At 37.5% G+C, this 18,911-nt stretch overlaps 1 protein-coding gene across 2 annotated transcripts in view; it reads left to right on the top strand.

Annotated features, from left to right (window-relative positions):
* TUBGCP6 (tubulin gamma complex component 6) overlaps positions 1–18,662 on the top strand; it is a 29,017-nt gene extending 10,355 nt beyond the window's left edge. For both annotated transcript variants that reach the window (XM_084646231.1, XM_084646230.1), the window contains exons 6-26: positions 8–129; positions 686–761; positions 1,984–2,093; positions 4,162–4,253; positions 4,355–4,494; positions 5,393–5,542; positions 6,187–6,268; positions 6,361–6,449; positions 6,949–7,064; positions 9,177–9,315; positions 9,408–9,524; positions 9,770–11,177; positions 11,675–11,730; positions 11,815–12,004; positions 12,274–12,442; positions 13,366–13,507; positions 14,168–14,362; positions 14,697–14,829; positions 15,066–15,279; positions 16,459–16,658; positions 18,207–18,662. In XM_084646231.1, coding sequence (XP_084502357.1) covers positions 8–129; positions 686–761; positions 1,984–2,093; positions 4,162–4,253; positions 4,355–4,494; positions 5,393–5,542; positions 6,187–6,268; positions 6,361–6,449; positions 6,949–7,064; positions 9,177–9,315; positions 9,408–9,524; positions 9,770–11,177; positions 11,675–11,730; positions 11,815–12,004; positions 12,274–12,442; positions 13,366–13,507; positions 14,168–14,362; positions 14,697–14,829; positions 15,066–15,279; positions 16,459–16,658; positions 18,207–18,298 — 4,032 coding nt within the window. In that variant the 3' untranslated portion in view covers positions 18,299–18,662. The remainder of the gene's footprint in view (positions 1–7; positions 130–685; positions 762–1,983; positions 2,094–4,161; positions 4,254–4,354; positions 4,495–5,392; positions 5,543–6,186; positions 6,269–6,360; positions 6,450–6,948; positions 7,065–9,176; positions 9,316–9,407; positions 9,525–9,769; positions 11,178–11,674; positions 11,731–11,814; positions 12,005–12,273; positions 12,443–13,365; positions 13,508–14,167; positions 14,363–14,696; positions 14,830–15,065; positions 15,280–16,458; positions 16,659–18,206) is intronic.
* The last annotated feature ends 249 nt before the right edge of the window (positions 18,663–18,911 follow it).

Here is an 18,911-nt window from a genome sequence, read left to right on the forward strand (position 1 = left end):
CTACTAGGCATTCACAAGTGGATTGAGGAAGTACCTTCAGTATTACCGAGCATGTGTTTTGTCAACACCTCCCACTTTAAGCCTTCTAACAATCAGTTTTCTCTTCAGAAAATTAGGGCGACAGCTAAGGTAATATTATAATATTAAAGCATTGTAGACTGAAAAAATGAACACTAAAAAGCCACTACTAGAGAACCCTTCCTATTCAATCTCTGGTGTTCATTTCGTAATATTTTCACAGAAAAAAATCTTTAAATTCCAGAGGCTGGTGGTAGTAATAATACTACCTAGCTCTAATAGTCGTCTTCATCAGTAGATCTCAAAGCACTTTACAGATAAGCTCCTATTATATCTCCCCACTTTTTACAGATGGGGAAATTGTGGCACAAGGAGGTGAAGTGAGTAAGGATATAAGGACTAATAGACTAGATAACTTTAGTATAGATAGTTAGACCTAGAGTCCTGGCCAAATTCCAACTTGAGTCACCATCTGCGTATCTAAATACTTTCTATAGCTTGAATTGGAGAAATGTTCTCCACCTCCCCTCCCTACACCTGTTATAGTTTGATGCTGCAAAATGATAGCCTCATGCTACCCAAGTGTGGCACATTTCATTGATCACTGTAAATGACCTGGGATACTTCTGTCTGAAAGATGTTACATAAATGTAATTTTTTGGTTTAGGTATTTAGCTGAGCTCTGTGGCATAGGAACAACTGTTCTGGGGATCAGCAGAGGTGCTGGTGCTTCATTTCCTACGGTGATTATTGATCTTTTTTGGAAACCTATTGTTTTAGTTTTAATATCAGTATATCCGCTTCAAATAAATTGAGTAGGATTTTTTTAAATGTTCAGTGTTGGCCTCTGCTCCCAATGAAGTCAATGGGAGTTTTAGCAAAGAACGCTATTAGATCAGTGCTGAATGCTTTTGAAAATTCCACGTAAATGTTGCATGAAATGAGAGAGAGAGAATTCATATACTGATTATAAATTGTTAAATTAATGTTGGATGTCTGTCACTGTTCTGCAAGTGGGTATACAATAGAAACACTTTTATAATATAACACACACAATTTTAAGTATTTTTCTGTTGTATTAGCAAGATAATCCAAGCATTAAAAGCAATGCTCAACAGAAGAAGGCCTGCTACAATCCTTCCTATTTAGCTTTGCCCCTCTGAAAAGTTTCAGTGAATAGATAAGACCTGAAGGTGAACATACGGGCTCAGTCAGACCAAAGAGGAAATGTGAACTTCAGCGTCTGTGGCTTTCTAATGAGAATGCCGTGCCAGCCCCAAATATTTAAATATTGGGACTTTGCCCTAGTGATTTCAATGGATGAAGTAAAGCTCAAAAAAAGTGAACCCTAAGATATTCAGGACCCAAATTAAAGCCTTTTATTAGAGTTCAAAACCAACCCCTTGAATTGTCCCTGGAAACTGGTTGGAAGGTAGTGCAGTCTATCGAGCACTGGTGTAATATGCTGTATCCTTGAAACTCTGCTATGTATGTGGGCTGTTTACACTATTGAAGTTTCTATGGTAAAGAGGTACGGCCCCACGTAGAGTATTGCAGAAATTCAGTATATAGAGGTAGTAAATGCAGGGACAGTGGTGGTAAGGTGTACATCTGGTAGGTAAGATTACAATCTCGTATTCAAGTAAAGATGAGAAAAGTACTCATGGCTACAGTTGCTATCTGGGTATCCAGAAACAATCCAGGATCCAGAAAGAATCCTGACGATTCCAATAAAACTTTGTTAGTTGAAGGGGCATATGTCACGTCTACCATTTCCTCTGGTTGTTGTTGACCCATTCCACCAATATCGTTTCAGTTTTATCTAGACTGAGCCATGACCAAATTGTCTCTGTCTAATAAATAGATGTAAAGATGTGTATATTATGAATCTTTTTTTTACTAATAGTACGATGGATTTTACTGTTTTGAAATGTAGTTGTTTTATCTTTTTTTTTTTTCTTCCAGGGAGTAAGATTGCTTTCATACTTGTACAAAGAGGCTCTCAATAACTGTAGTAATGAACATTACCCAGTTCTTCTGTCATTGTTAAAAACCAGCTGTGAACCATATACCAGGTGGGTTGCAGACTATTTGTTTTATAATTGTGCTTAGCAATGACTGTAATAATAACCTACTGGTTTTCCATTTGGGCATTTTTAATGTAATAACCACTTTGAAGAAGTGGATAACTAGGCTGGTTTAGTTTATAAAGGGCAGACCATTAGCTTGAAGATTTTCAGAGTGGATGTGAATTATTTTTAATGATTTAAGGTGTGGTTCGGCTCTGAAAAGTGACTGCAAAAATGGCATTGTGTGGGTCCATATTTGCTTTCCAATGACTTCCGTAGCAAAACCTTTTTTCTTTTTTTTTAACAAATAAAAGGATATTTTTTTCCTAACTGCCAACCCAACAAATTCACTCAGGGATCTGAGACTCAACCAGGGTTCAGTTTCTTTCCTTCTTGTACATCATCACCACCAGTAATAAATATCCTGCAGCTGATATTTAATTACACACAAAACCAGGAGAGATCCCACCTCACTCTCTCATACCTGTGTTGGCTTTTCAATGTTAATAGAAGTTCAAAAGTTGTAAAAACATCTTTTATATCACTAACATAAGCATAGCTGTTGAGTAAGAAGTTGTTATCTTTAATAGAGTCCCTTGGATGTACCAGTTTCTTTAATCAGTATCCACACAACTTTGGAAATTGCTTATCTACTTCTATAGCAATGCTACGGAGTGTATAAAATATTAGACATTTTTAGGAACTACAATAGTAATTTAAAAAAATCAGTAATAATGGGGCAAGTATAATAAAATTAAACAGGACAAAACAAACCCATCAAGATATTCTGAACTGAAGACTCCACCCACTGCCACCCTTTCCCTATGTTCAGTTCCCAGTCAAATTTTGAGCCTCAGACTTTCTCAGCTGTAAACCTGTTGAAATACTTAATTGTGGCTTCAGTTCTGCAACTTATACCTTGACAGACCGTTGAGTCTTCATTGTGTTTATTGCAGGAGTAGGACAGTAAAGTTATAAGTACATGCATAAAAATTTGCAGGATTAAGGCCTAAATGAGTGTGTAACAAGTCACTATGAGAACATCAATTGTTTAAGCAATAATGGTTGCTATAGAGGTCATTTCCTGCCAGCTAATGTCTGTCTTGAGGATGTTAACCCAGTCATTAATTCATTAACTTCCAGGAAATGTACCACCTGGAAGTTGTTGTTGCTGTTAGAAATCATAAAAATATAAGGATATTAACACACAAGGCCTTATTTTTAATTAGGTTAAAGTTGAACTGCGGTTGCTATGGATACATTTTTCTGTTTACAGTACCAGTCTGTTCCTAGGCATTAGACCTTTACAGTAACCAGTCGAAAAGAAGGACTGGGCTGATGCTGCTATGGGACCCTGAATTTCAGTATCTGTAATTTATGATAATTTTGTTTCCTCTGTGCATATAGGGAGGATAACCTTTGATTCACACTGGGGTCAAGAAAGTGTTGTTATAAATATATGAAAAAAGGAATATTTTCTCCCAAAATAATAGTTCACGTTTCTCCAGATATATGAAAAGCTGCTCAAGCTCAAAGGAAAAGTTGTCTGAATTTGTGTCCTAGAGTTCTATAGCCTCTCTTCTCCTTCTAAACAAGTTGCATCTAATTAAAATTCTTTCTTCCTCCCTCCTTCCCCATAAAATGTATTCTATCATTATGACAGTGCAAAGGTTTTTATGTTTGTCCAGATCAGTATAAAAGACTGTTACTGGAATTAGAATGATTTTAAACTAAATGTTTGCAGTTAAGATTCTCTAAAAAAGATGCTTCTTATGCCAAAAATGAGGGTTTATATTTTTTGGGAATTAACTGTTGATGTGATTATGCTTAACTTTTATATTTATCCTCAACATGACTTGAAGATTTACATTTTTGTCATGACTTTGACAAATATGCTGCTGGTACAATATTTGCGGCATGTGCATGCATGCACACGTGCATCCATACTGATTGAGATATATATATATATCTATATATGTCAAAGAAAATAATCTGTTATGTGTATTGGTTCAAATAAAATAATTTTAGAAAGGAAAGAGGGACTTAACTCCGTTGTATAATCTTTATTTTTTAGGTTTATCTATGATTGGGTGTACAGTGGTGTATTCAGGGATGTTTATGGCGAATTCATGATTCAAGTGAATGAGGATTATCTTAGCTTCAGAGGTACAGTACATAGATGTAGAACTTCTAGTTTGTTCAGTTTGCATTTTTGTTATCTTTATTAAATACAATATACTTTGATCTTTCTTGTCTTTGATCTATAGATAAACATTACTGGACCCATGGATATATTTTGATTTCAAAAGAAGTAGAAGATTGTGTCCCTGTGTTTCTGAAGCATATTGCCAATGATGTATACATTTGTGGGAAAACCATAAACTTATTGAAATTGTGTTGTCCCAGGGCAAGTACTTGCTTGGTTCTTTCATGTTGCACTACAAAAACAAATTCTTAGCATATGTTGACTGGTTCTGTGGCAAGTAAATTTAAATTTATGCTTTTATTGATAAGTGGCCCTGCCAAGGATGGATGTTGAAGAATGTTATTTAGTTGTTTACATTCAAGTATTCATGACCTCAATATTCCAGTGTAACACAGGTCTTGATAGCTAATTGACAAACTGTGAATGTGCAGAAGCAAGTTTAAAGTACCCTTTGTACAACTTTAGGTTTCATATTTTCCTTTGTGAAAACCCTGAATGTTTTAGGCCTCCAAGCAATTGTTCTCCAACACCCAGACAACACTGACCAAAGCAGGGGGCCTCCTCTCCCTAAAGACCTGAGTTTAGATCATACCTTCCCCCCCTATCATTTTGGCTTTTTTTGCTGCACACTTATTCAGACACACTGTAATAGTTCCACTGTACACATTTTTTGCAAAACAGATCTGTTTGTGGTAGGAAGAATGCTTGAAATAATAAATTTAAAGTTCCCTTTAATTTATACTTTGATCTTTTCATCTGATTTCTAAGATCTTGTCTTTTTAAACCTTTCAGGTCTCAGTCACAGGGTGTAGAAACATGATCCTGTTATATCAGTTCCATTTTCATATCTGGATGTATGTGTTGTACCTAAAGGCAAGCAGTGGCTGTTATCGGACATGTAATGCCATAAGCTATTCAAGAAAGTAATATGATTTAAAATAGACATTTAAACATCTGCAGAATGGCTCAGAACAAGACTCCTCCTAGGAAGTATCTCAAACAGTTGATATATGCATATACAATCATAAAGCCTGATTAGTCATTTAAATTCACAGGCTTTTTTCCCACTATTTAACTGTATAATATTTCTTATTTGTAGCATTACATATGCTGGTCAGATATCCCTGTTCCTCGGATTTCTGTTATTTTTTCCCTTGAGGAGCTGAAAGAGATTGAGAGAGACTGTGCAGTATATGTGGGTCGAATGGAAAGAATTGCCCGTTACAGTTCTATTAGCAAGGAAGAAAAGGTAAATGAATATTAAAGAAGAAATAATTTTATATAATTAGTATATTTAAAGAGAGCTCAGATTTTTCATTTGATTGTATATGTAAAAGTACTGACATTCATGACTATAGTCTTCCTGTGGTGGTCTGCTTGCTTTGTATTGCTGTCTTGGGGGAAAAAAAGACTAACATAATTGCTTTTAGTTTTGTTTAACTGGCATGTCATTATTGTTGACATTTTCATGATTTTTGGAAATAGTTTTGGAGGATGTTCCGCCAGAAATTTGTTGCATCTGCTTTAATCTATTAGGGAAAGGTAATCAAGACCCAACTAATACACTATCAGAGCCTAACTTGTTTATTAACTAATCAGATTGTTCCATTTGTCAAGTCCTTTAAATAATTTGCATGGCTAATTTATTTTAGTAGAACTTCATTACTGTGAGCAGATCATTGTGTTAATAAATTTTAGTATAACCTTAGATTCTACGTTCAGTGATTTGCCTAATCAGGTGTCCCATTTATTAAGTGGGTATAAATCCTGGAAGCCAGCTACCTGAGGACATTATTGCTATGTGTACATGGAATGAAAGCGTGCACTTTAAATTGCAACACTATCTCTTCATGTCTGAAAAGCATAATAAAACTATATATATTTATCTCCTAGGATTTGCGCATGGAGATTGCAAAACAGGAGTTGATTGTTCATGCTAGAGAAACAGCTAGTAAAGTACTAAAAGCCATTAATGGTAAGTTTCAGTGGGGTTTTCATCTAGTGAATTTTTTCTCTGTTTTTTCAGTATGTTGATGTAAAGTAACAGTATTTTCAATTTAAATACAGATCAACAAATATCAGAAAGAATGACTTTGGATGCAAGGAAACGGGAACAGTTTCAGAAATTAAAAGAACAGTTTGCAAAAGATCAAGAGGTATTTCTGTGGCTTGATTGCTTTGAGAATTATATTATTTGCTAAAGAAAAACAAAGAAATTACAGTTTTACAGCGAAACACCAATTATTATGAAATCTAATCTTAGGAACGGCCAGTTATACAAACCATTTTTCCTGAAGGAAGGGAAAAATCCCTACGCAATAGTGATGTCTGTGAAGAAAAACGCAGCATCCCTTCACGTTCCGATGTTTTCAGTACATTGGAAATCACCTTGCAGTGGTTTGAAGGACAAGAAGAAAGTAATGCAGTGCACCGTACTACAGTTTATGCACAGTACCTACTGTAATTTTGAAATGTTCAATGTTATGACCTCCTCAATCCCCAATTAGTTTATAAAATAAGGGGTTTACTACACATTCTGAAATTGCTCAAACACCTAATGATATATAGTTTTAAAAGCTCTTTAAAATGTGTACATCTGTTTGACTGGGTTGGTGCTGAGAGTGATTTTTTTAAGAGTTCTAAATGTTTATGTAGCGTCGACTTACGATGAAACAGGAGGAGATTGATGATGATTTCAGCTATGCCCGAGAGCTCAGGGAGAGAGAGAAAAGACTGAAAGCCTTAGAAGAGGAACTGGAAAAAAAGGCAAGGTAATGTATAAAGAAACAATATTTGTGGTTAATCTCCCAAAGGTTTCAGATCACATTTTCCCATAAGGTCTGGTTTTAAAAAACAATTAAAATATTGCTCTTCATTTTGGAATCCTATCAATGCTCTAAAGAACAGACAGTCTACACCAATGACATCCAGACTGGTTTTTGTCATAATCATGGCTTTAGAAAAACTTTAACAACAAAATTTGTGATCAAAAGCTGCCCACACAGCAAAAAAATCGGATGTGTCAGATTAGATTAAAAACCGGTATGGGGGAATTAACGTAGACTTTTTTTTTTGCTTTACTGCTAATGTTAAATGTGGGTTACGATACTTTCCTCTGAGTCTACATGGACCCCGATCTTACTTCAGTGGGGCTCTACTTGGGCCTAGTGTCCACCAAAGTGGATCTGATTGTATGGTCAGAGCCACAGTTTATACATTGGTGAATGCTATTCGATTTTATTTGGACTATGAATAGCTGTCAGAGGTTAAGGGCTGCATTTTAATCATTTAATCAGGCATACATTGATGGTGTCCTAGTATGTAAGGTGAAATGTATATCTCAGTCAGATCCTTTTAATTTGATATATAATCAGCACTCGGATGCAGGTCAGTTGGTAGTTAGTCATTAGCAGGGATCGAGCCTTGGGCTTCACCACATACCTTCAAAATCTCCAGCTGGAAGTGGTGGATTCTCCGTCTCTTGATGTCTTCAACTCAAGACTGGATGCCTTTGTGGAAGATATGTGTTAGCCAAACACAAGGTACATGGCTCAATACTGGGTAACTGGTTTAAGGGCCTGTTATATATAGGAGGTCAGACTAGATGATCGCTCCAGGGCATACTGTAGCCAGGAGTCATTACTGCTCCCATTAACCATCAAAAGGACACACACAAGATATTTATGTGATTAAAAATTAAATTGATGAGGACAGTGCCATGGGTGTGGTGTGGTGTGCTATTTTTAATTGTTTTTCCTTATCAGATAGACTTAAACTGTAATGAGCAGGAAACAAAACACTTTTTCAGTGTTAAAATCGGTTCTAATTAAGGCTGCATGTCTGTCACAGAGGTCACGGAAGTCATGGATTCCATGACTTTTCATGACTTCCGTGACTTTTGCAGCGGCTGGTGTGGCTGGCTCAGGGGTTTTCCGAGCACTTGGGCAGCCCCTGGGCCAGCAGCAGCAGCAGTTTGTGTGTGAGAGGGAGCTCAGGGCTGGGTCAGGGGCTTGGGGCATAGGGCGGCACTTACCCCCGGGGTGGAGGGCAGGGGCTTCTCGGAAGCAGCTGGCATGTCCCTGCAGCTCCTAGGCAGAGGGCCAGCTTGCAGGCACCGCCTCCACAGCTCTCGTTGGCTGCAGTTCCCAGCCAATGGGAGCTGCAGAGCCGGAGCTCGTGGCGGGGGCAGCGCATGGAGCCCCCTGGCCTTCCCTCCCCTTAGGAGCTGCAGGGGACATGCTGGATACTTCTGGGGAGCTACGTGGAGCTGGGTAGGGAGCCTGCCAGCCCCTCCAACCCCGCCCCTCACTTCAGTAGGGGTCTTGGGCCATGCACTGCCGCCTGGTTCCCCAGCACCAGCAGGGGTCCTGGGCCACCCAAGTTTTAGTCAGGGATATATAGTACAAGTCATGGACAGGTCACAGACTGTGAATTTTTGTTTACTGCCTGTGACCTGTCCATGACTTTTACTAAAAATACCTGTGACTAAAACGCAGCCTTAATTATAATCGATATAAGTTCTGCATAGTAATTATAGCTGTTACAAGCTTTGACATTACTTATCAATATATACAGCTAATTGTAATTTTTCTTTGTTTTCTATCATACATTTAAGCACATTTGTTATGAAAAATTAGTCTCCTAATAACATGGTTCTACAAAAACTTATTGACAAAAAGTACCATCCTATTTTCATTACATTTTCTCAACTGGCTTCTGTACTGTGGATGAAACCTCTGGTTTTTAATTTTAAAAATATATAATCTGAGAGATCTATCATTTCCTTGCTCTTCTACACCAGCATGTGGTCTCAATGTACAGAGTGCAAGATGAAAAATAAGCAGGTGGAGTGTCTGTAATATAGTATCTTTACTCTCCTTCAGGCAAGAAATAATTGATCATTATAGCAAACTTTCTGATGATGCAGCCCGTAGGGAGCAAAGAGCTTTATGGAAAATCCAGCGGCACAAACTGGAAACAGCCCGTCTCAACTTTCTATTAGAAGATCAAAAACATATCGAGGTATCTTTTAAATTTTTAAAAGAAATATCATTTGTAGCATTTTAACATTTGATATATTAAAAGCTTTTTGGTTTTGCTATTTTGATTTTTAGGAGATGCTTGAAAAACTTCCTAATGGGAAGTACAGGAGGAAATTAGACATTATTCCGCATAAGCAATGCCAAACAGTTTCACTTGTGGACGCAGCTGTAGAAGAACCAAGCTCTCAGGTTAGTTTATTTTCTTACAGAAGCATTGCATGACAATTCCAAGTTTTCTAATGTGAGTTTTGTAAATGTTTGATCACTAAACAGAAGAGTCACCATGGCAGAAATGTGAATGAGTATTACAGTATTGTGGTGCTGGCAATAAAAGGGCAGGACTGGAAATAAAATCTTGTTGTGGAAAAATAGTTTAAAATACATACAAACTGTATGTAAATAGCTGAAGAATGCAATAATTATTTGTGTTTTAGGTATCTTCTGTGGAACCTGTGCATTCTGACAATAATGTTGTCAGAGGTGATTCTGAATCTGGACTGAAGAGTGTTACTTCTGCTGAAAAACCATTGGCTTTGTCCCGGCCAGTAAATACTCATATTAATCAACGGCCTGAGCAAGATGCAGCAGGAACTGAATCTCAATTACTAAGTACAGAACAAACATGGGATCCATCGCAGAGTGCTAATTCTCTGCCTGAATCCAGTCTAAATATTGAGGATTTCCTACCAGAATCACAGGAAGAACAACCTGCTGCCGTTGGCTCTTTACTAGATGAAGGATCTTTACTAGACGAAGCATTTCAAAATATTAGCTCAGAACTTCCTGAAACTACTCAAATAAGTGAAAGTCAGCGTCTTTTGATAGAAGCACTGCAAGGAGAAGGTAATACACAGTTACATCAGCAAAGTGAATATGATTTTAATACAATTCTCAGGCCAGCTGCTGTTTCACAAGGACATGGCAGAGTTGGAGAAAATGTGTTGGTGGAAACTAGGAGACTTCAGTGGAATATTCATGGACATGTATCCAATGCCAGCTTTAATGTAGGGGAATATGTGCCTTGTGCAGAGACTTCCCAGTCACATTCAAATCCATATGGACATTCTTCAGATTCGCACATAAAGATTGGGGAATATACCTCTGAAGTTGAATCTAGTCGGCCTCGCTGGAATATTCATGGGCATATTTCTGCAGCTCATATTAAAATTGGGGAATATACGTCGGAGGTCGAGTCCTCAAGGCCCAGATGGAATGTTCATGGACATGCCTCAGAAGCCAACATTAAGATTGGTGAGTATGTGTCAAACATAGAGCCTACAAGGCCTCGGTGGAACATCCATGGTCATGCATCTGATGCCAATATCAAGATTGGAGAGAACGTGTCTGAGCCTGTACCATCTAGAGCTCGGTGGAACATCCATGGCCATGCATCTGATGCCAATATCAAGATTGGGGAAAATGTGTCTGAGGCTGTACCATCCAGACCTCGGTGGAATATCCATGGACATGCTTCACAATCACACATTAAAATGGGAGAGCTAGTTTCAGACACTGAACTTTCAAAACCTCGTTGGAGCCCTTTTGGCCATGCATCTCAGTCGAACATTAAAATAGGGGAGTGGTCTCCATCCACAGAAAGTGATCCAATACCTCATAATAAAACCATCTCTGGTCACACATCAGACTCTACAGTTCAGACATTTCAGTGCAATGGAGAGTTTTCTCCCTCTGTTGAAAGTAAGAGAGACAATAAATCATCAGAAGGCAAGGAAGAGGTCTTACCCCAATCACAGTCCTCAGACAGTGTTCCAGTCCTTTCAGATTCTAATATTGAAGGTGAAAAGCAAGAAAACATCACAGAAGAGAGAGAGAAACAAGAAGGTGAGAATAAGACAATCAAACTGTATTCAGTTGGTCAGTAGTTTTTTAGGACCTTATAAAAATTACTATCAAGTGTGTTTGTTCTATCTGGATACTTATGAGTTAATTCATTGAGTATATGGCTAAACACTATTAGAATTTAGAGGTGAGAATTTGCATGTAGTCTTGTCTCCTGTATGAAAAGGGTGAAATATTTGTTAAAATTTTCCACTGGTTTGAAACTTTGCAGACCACTTATAATTCTAGTGTGGTTTTAAATAGCTACTTTGCACTCTGAAATTGAAGAATGTTCTGACAGTACTTTAAATATATTAATGCTAATAGTGTCACTGTGTAATATATAGAAGCATGTGAAGCTAAAGTTCCCTGTTTTTCAAGTGCAGTGTAATGGTGGTTTTGTTACAGATTTTGATCCGGTGACTATAGGCAGTCAGCTGTATTTTGTATGTTCATGGGTTGTTTTTTTTCTAATACTGTTTCAATTTGTGTTATTACAGTAATTGCAAAAGATGTCAGCAAAGATCTCCCTCCAGAGCTTCCTCAGGGTTCACAGGTAAGAAACACATCATTTCTGCATGGGATTTATGAGAAGATCGGCTCTGAGAGAAGGTGTTAGTTATTGTCTGCATTTTCTTAGACAGAGGAACCTGAAAAATCGATTGCCCTGACTGTTACACCTCAAGAAACTTTACTTTCTGAGGCATGTGCTTCTGAGACTAAAGAGAAGGAAGATGATGATGATATGTGGAGGAAAGAACAAGCTTATCTGAAAGCCTTATCAGACCAGTATTGCCTTGAAAAATACCAAGACAGCTATGATTTAATGTGTGAGTAGAACTCTTGAAATGGTAGTTCAGCAAGAATATGTAATGATCTTGAGTGAGAAATCAGGATTTTAGCCTAAGGAAGAGTTCTTAGATGATCTTTATCATCAAAATTATTAAGTACAGGAGCAAAACTATTTTTCTTTGCATAAAAATCTGAAGTCTACGGTAGCATGTTTTTGACTTTTCTAATCTGGAATGACTTTCAGGACATTAATTGAAATAGCTTAAGTATAACAGCATACAATTTTTGTGTGTGTTCTTCAATTTAGCAGAGTTGCCAGTTTCCCATCTCTTGCATCATGTGATACCCAGGTCATACACTTTCCCAGTGGATCCTTTGGTACAGTCAGCAACAGATGAAACAGCTGTACAACTAAGTGAGCTTTTATCTTTGCCAGTGCTGATGAAACACTCTATTACTGCTCCACTCGTGTCTCAGTAAGTATTAATTAGGAATAACAAATCCACTTTTATTAACTCAGTTATTTTTTCTTTGCTGGTTATTTTCCCTTGAGACAGAGCTGTACGAAAATCTACTTACTACTACTTCGAGTGCTGGTCCGGTCCCTATGTGTATTCCACACATGTGTACACATGCATGCCATGTGCCTGAGTCTGGAAGTTCTTCAAAGCAGTGTCCCTTGACTCACACATGCGCATTAGCTTCCCTCATGTTCCCAACCAAGGGTATAATAGGTGGCACGGGTTGATGCCTCTCCAGTTCCTTCTTAACACTGCATGGCTTTGGTTGAAATTGTGTCCTTCATTGTATAACCTGTGAACTAAACTAGATATAAAATCAATTTACAATGAGTTTAGTTTACAAGTATAGGGTATAGGATAATTTCCTCCCACCCCTGCCTTTGGGGAAAGTCTTCCCCGGTCTCGGGACCATCCCCAGAGTTCCAGGGTTCAAGAATTGCATCTCCTGCCCTCTCTCCTTCTCTGTCAGTGACTAGCATCAAAGGTGCCTGTATTGCCTGGGTGAAGTACACATCTCTGCAAAGATACAGACATGACACTTGCTTAACCAGTCTGGATCCCACCAGATGAAAGCTTCATAAAGGGAGGTTACTGCTAATGTGTTTTCCTATGATCCATGTAGTGTCAGTCTTCAGATATACTAGCAATTCCAATCAAACTATAGTTCTCAGTAGTGGTAGGTTTTAGTTCTGTGTCATCCTGGATATTATCTGTATATAAGGTTTCTCCCATTTTCTTTTGTGCATGTGAATGTCAGACAAGCTTGTACATTATGCTAGATACTGAAACTTTAATTTGATAGTAATATCCATGACTGCATTTTAATAGCAAGGAAAGAATTGTTCTTAAGAGTGATTGTCACTTCATGTTTTTATTAGTGTTTCCCTTGTGAACAAAGCGATAGTCGATTACTACTTTGTGGAACTGAACATAGAGAAGCATTTTGAAGCACTAAGACATTTTTTGTTAATGGAAGATGGAGAGTTTGCTCAGTCACTTAGTGACCTACTATTTGAGAAGGTATTTGCTGGCTTGTTTTATAACTCTGGTATTTGGTCATTTGCAATAGGCATGATGTCTGTGAACCTCTAGTATCTCATACAGTGATATTAAGGACTGTTCCCAGCGTTGACATAGGTAGCTAAAATAAAACAATATGAGTAAGGGTGGTAGAGAAGTGTGGGTTAAAATCCTGTCTGCTATTTTTCCCCTTACCCATTTTGTATCCCCTTGTGCCAAGGCAGCAAATTCTGTAACAAAGAGGCCCTGCTGAGGCCCTAAGGACTGTGGGCCAAAATGCACCCTCTCTTAGAAATGCCCATGAGAGGAGCTACACGAGGCTCAAGAAACTCTGTAAGAGCAGTATATTTGGCTGATAAAGTGCTAAAGGTGAAAATTCAGAGGTTTATTTCACAGTATTAATTTCGATTCTGTCATATTAATGTGTTGATTAGGTTGTTCTGACGTTGATCATCATGGTACTGAGCCAAAAGACTAAGGGCAAAAATTTCAAAAGCAGCCAATTCCCATTTTCAAAAATGAATAAAACACTTGTGGCTAAGCCACTTTTGAAAATGGGACTTAGGTCATTTAGGTGCTTTTGAAAAATTTACCTTAAAGCAAGAACATGACTTGTATGTCTCTAAAAATTGTGTGTAATTAAGATTTCTTTTTTTCAAGCTTGGTTCAGGGCAAACTCCTGGTGAACTTCTGAATCCACTGGTTCTCAATTCTATCTTAAATAAAGCATTACAGTATAGCCTTCACGGAGACACCCAGCTTGCTTCCAATCTTTCTTTTGCACTCAAGTACCTTCCAGAAATGTTCAAACCCAATGCTCCTGATGCTCTGAACTGCTTGGAGCTACGGTACAAGGTAAGAAAGCATATAGAAAAGATTATTTGAAAGTTTTATACTTTGCTCTTATACCATAATCATTTGAGCATCCATGTTTCTTGTTCTTTGATGTATAGTAATTGACGATTTACTACCTCCTGGAGGAAAAGAGTCAAGAAATTAGGCTAATCTAAGTGAATTTATAGGGTTCACTCATCCTGGGCATTCTATGATGCCATTTATAAATTCATTCAGTTATGTTTCAGCAGCCTGTAGTACCTGTGACTGAAAGGGTTGTGAAATATTCTGAAATGATCAAATATGACATGGACAGGTAACATTAATGGCACTTGGTTTTATATATATATTTTAGGTTGATTGGCCTCTGAACATTGTCATTACCGAGAGCTGCATGAATAAATACAACAAGATCTTCTCCTTTTTGCTGCAGTTGAAGCACATGGTGTGGACTCTCAAGGATATTTGGTTCCACTTAAAACGTACTGGTAAGATAAATTAGAAAAGGTACTGCATAAAAATGTGTTTAGCTCCATGTGCCAGACAATAGATTGTAAACATACCATTTAAAACAGGTACTTTGGTCCTTAAAAGTCAAAATTTATTCAAGGAAACTTGTTTGGAATTTGAGACAGGTTTCTGCAAATAGTTTTGTCAAACCATGATTTTTATGGGAACAGTCTCTACAGTGTCGACAATAATATCTTTCTGTTTTTATTTTCAGCATTAGTGAGTCGTGCATCAAATTCTGTTCAATTTCGACAGCTTCAGCTGTATAAACATGAAATGCAGCACTTTGTTAAAGTTATTCAAGGTTACATTGCTAACCAAATATTGCATGTAACATGGTGTGAATTTGGAAATAAACTGTCTTCTGTAGGAAACCTGGAAGAAATTCACAGAACACATGCAGAATACCTCAACAAAGCAATTTTCAGGTAAGCAAAGCAGAGAAACACTTGAAGTCAACTGAGCTGTTTCAGCTTACTCCAGCAGTGGATTTTGCCCACTCTTTTGTGTAAATACGGTATATGGCGCACGCACAGTCTGTGTGTGTGTGTATGTATATATATGTATACACATAAAATGATTTCAACAAACATACACATTAGTAATTATACCAAAAAAAAAATTGTAAAGACTTTGCATAGGTACAACAGAAGCATCCAGAATATTAGTGCTGTGATGAAAAGGAAGTTCATGATTTGTAGTTAATTCCTACTACTTAGGGAAATGAGTGTTGTCTGTCTGAATAAGTAGTATGTAGAAATAATCCAAATTCAAGGATTGCACAAGGGCTGTCTATATACATTGTTTATACTTTTAATACTTATGCAGAGCTAATTTCAGGCTGCAGGATCATACCTTGGCAGAGCAGTTGTCATCGGATGTACCCAAATATTGTCTCTTAAGAAAGACCACCACCAGGGTTCATGAATAGTGGAAGTAGTACTACTTGCTTTAAGAATCAGAGGCTGCTAACACTTTGGGTCTCATACATTACAGTTGTTACTAACACCAAACTGTAGAGGCCCTGAGATGTTGTGATAGAGAGCAAAGAGGAGAGTAATAGGATAAGGAGAATGGAGTTGAGAGGTAAGTAGATATGGGAGTGGTGGGATAAGAAAGGAAGGAATAGAGAGAAAAAGAAGAGGTCAGAAATGACAAGGGAGGAAGATGGCAAACAGGAGGAGTAGATACAAGAAAAGGCAAAAAGAGTGTGTCCCACTAGAAGTGGCATCTCTTGTTAGTTACAGACAAGAACAGGTGCATCCAGAAAGACCAGTTCAGGCATTGGGAAGTGGCAGAAATGATGACAGATTTTTAATTACCTGGGCAAAGTTAAGAAGAACCAGAACATGATACTTAAAATTTGATCCCACCACCATAAAAGTAAAGGGCAAGTCTGGATTGAGCTCTTCATATGTAAATGTCAGCAACCTTGAAGAGTAGGTAAATCATACTGGACTCAAGAGTTACATAAATTCACTCCTGTAGGGTTCCATGTTTTGTTTTGAAATGATTAGAGAGGGAACCCAAAGGATTCTCTCTGCCTTCTAACCACTCAAATAAACAATGTCTCTTTAGTTTTTTAAAGTCTATTTTTCTTTTTCTAGAGGACTATTGACTGAGAAGGCCACCCCTGTGATGAACATTATTCACAGCATCTTCAGTCTCATTTTGAAGTTCCGCAGCCAATTAATCTCTCAGTCATGGAACTTTGATGCTGGCGAGCAAATGGCTGTTCATCCCAACTTTGGTTTGATGCAACAATCTTATAATACTTTCAAATATTACTCTCACTTCTTATTCAAAGGTAGGAACTGGTATACATTATTGGGCTAATTTATATTGCCTCAGTCAACTGACACCTGAAAAACCCATCAGTTCTTTCAGTTGTCTCTGATAGTATAGCCTAAAATCAGGAGAAATATTGAACTCATTTTGCTTAGTGCATTACTTCTGGGAAAGCTAATCTCTCCATGTCCACTAACATAAAGCATCAGAAGTCTGAATTTCTTGGCATGTGTCCCAGAGCTGACAATAAGTATCACATTGGTGGTTTACGGGGAGTAAATCCATGGTAAATAATTGCTTCTTAGGCTGATATATCTTATATTTACCATTTATCTGCAATGTAGTCTTTGAAACCGTATGACAGACAAAAGTATCTAAAATGGCAACACACAAAAAGTTCTTTGAACTGTATTTTACATCTTCCTACAAGTCAAATACTACATCTTACTGTGAGATTGAATTTCCTGGCTCCTGCAAGGGGTTAAGAGACTAAGGTCCACAGTCTGCTCACCTACTGCAAGATGTAGTTAAATCTAGTGCTACAGGCAAGAACTTTGCCACTGTGCAGATTTCTTGCCATGTAGTTCATGTTCTTTTTCACAATAGAATTCCTCGCGGCTGTCACCTCAGCTTGCAGGGTGTGTAAGTTAGAGAGACCCTATCCAATCTTCTACATTTCCCAAATAATACTGGTCTTACAGACCCTTCCTGTATTTCTACCAAAAAAAAAAATTCACCTTTCCATGTGAATACAGGCAGCTCCTCACTTTCCTTTGTTAGCAGACCCAATATCCAAAGGAAGTGCCACTTTTTTCTTTAAATATCAGTCTCTCACAAAGGGTGTGATCCAAAGCCTACTGAAGCCAGTGGAGAGTCTCCTGTTGATTTGAGTGGGCTTTGGATACTCTAATCCTGTATATTCTACACCTTTCTTTCTTACTTGCATGCTGTTACTGCTTGCTAATCCCCTTGGTGTATGAGATGTTTATGAAGCCAGGGCAATTTTTCTTTCTTTGATTTAAGGCCATATATTGGAAAGATCTCTTCTTTATTGTGAATGATGGTTAGCATTAGTAAGTTTATTATTCAATTTATAGTTAAGATTTGCAATCATCCCAGGTGTTTGTCTCATGGTCCCTTCAGTAACAGTGGTCTTGGCATAAGAAAACTAGCAGAGCTGCTTTCTTTTACAGAGGTCAGGCAACTCAGTAATGCCTGCCCATTGGTTAATATGATGTTATGGGAACCTAAAATTGTACTTTTATAATAGTTTGGATAAAGTGTACTTGTAATTAGAAGAATAAAATTCCATTTATATGCACACTGTCTAGGATTGACACTTCTATTCCTTGCCTTGCATCTGATTTGTTGTACAGACAGTGAATGAGAGTACTTTGTAATTCCACAAATAGAGGCAGGGGCTCTTTTATACAATATTAACAGATTTGTTTCCATCTACATCAGACATCTCCAATAGGCCTTTTCCATGATAGTATTCGTACATTTAATTAACAGATAGACTTGTTAGAGGTTTAAATTAAGATTTGTGTATTTGCTTTTCCTACAGTGGTAACCAAACTTGTAAATAGGGGATACCAACCTCACCTGGAGGACTTCCTGCTGCGAATCAACTTTAACAACTACTACAAAGATAATTGAGCTCTAGTATAGTGTAAGGAATACTGGTAGCATGGTAAAGAAAATACAGCTACAGCTTTATGCTTACTATTTATGGAAATTGATGCTAATAACAGAGGCTTATCTTAAGAAATAATCCATTGTTCAAAATAACTTTGAAGAGGTTCCACACAGCACTTAGAATATGATGCCATTTAGAATCCATACAAATCACCGCTTCATCAGTACATTGAGAATTGATCCCATAATTACAGATATAGGGAAGAATGGGGCCTTTTGTTGTCATGGAAAGGGCATACATGTAAATCGGTTAATGTATAGTATGCATTTTTCCTTTCAGTGTTGTGAATAGATGTTCAATGTAAATATATGTTTGTGAAATAAATAAACAAAAAGATATGTTTTAAAACTTCTTGATGTTCAGTATGCTCAAATTTGGTCCATTTAGTTTATTTAAAAACTGACGCACATTCTCAGTCTAAATCACATTTACATTTACTGTTCTGTAATTATTTCTACAAGGCTGGTAGTCACAAGGAATTAATAATATGGCTGAAATATGACATTTTGAGTACATCATCTCAGCTGCTGGAAAGTGAGACTGGATTTGGAATATTTGTGAGAAACAGGAGGT

This window comes from Lepidochelys olivacea (genome assembly GCF_965140295.1).
Source record: "Lepidochelys olivacea isolate rLepOli2 genome assembly, chromosome: 1".
Lineage (NCBI taxonomy): Eukaryota > Metazoa > Chordata > Testudines > Cheloniidae > Lepidochelys > Lepidochelys olivacea.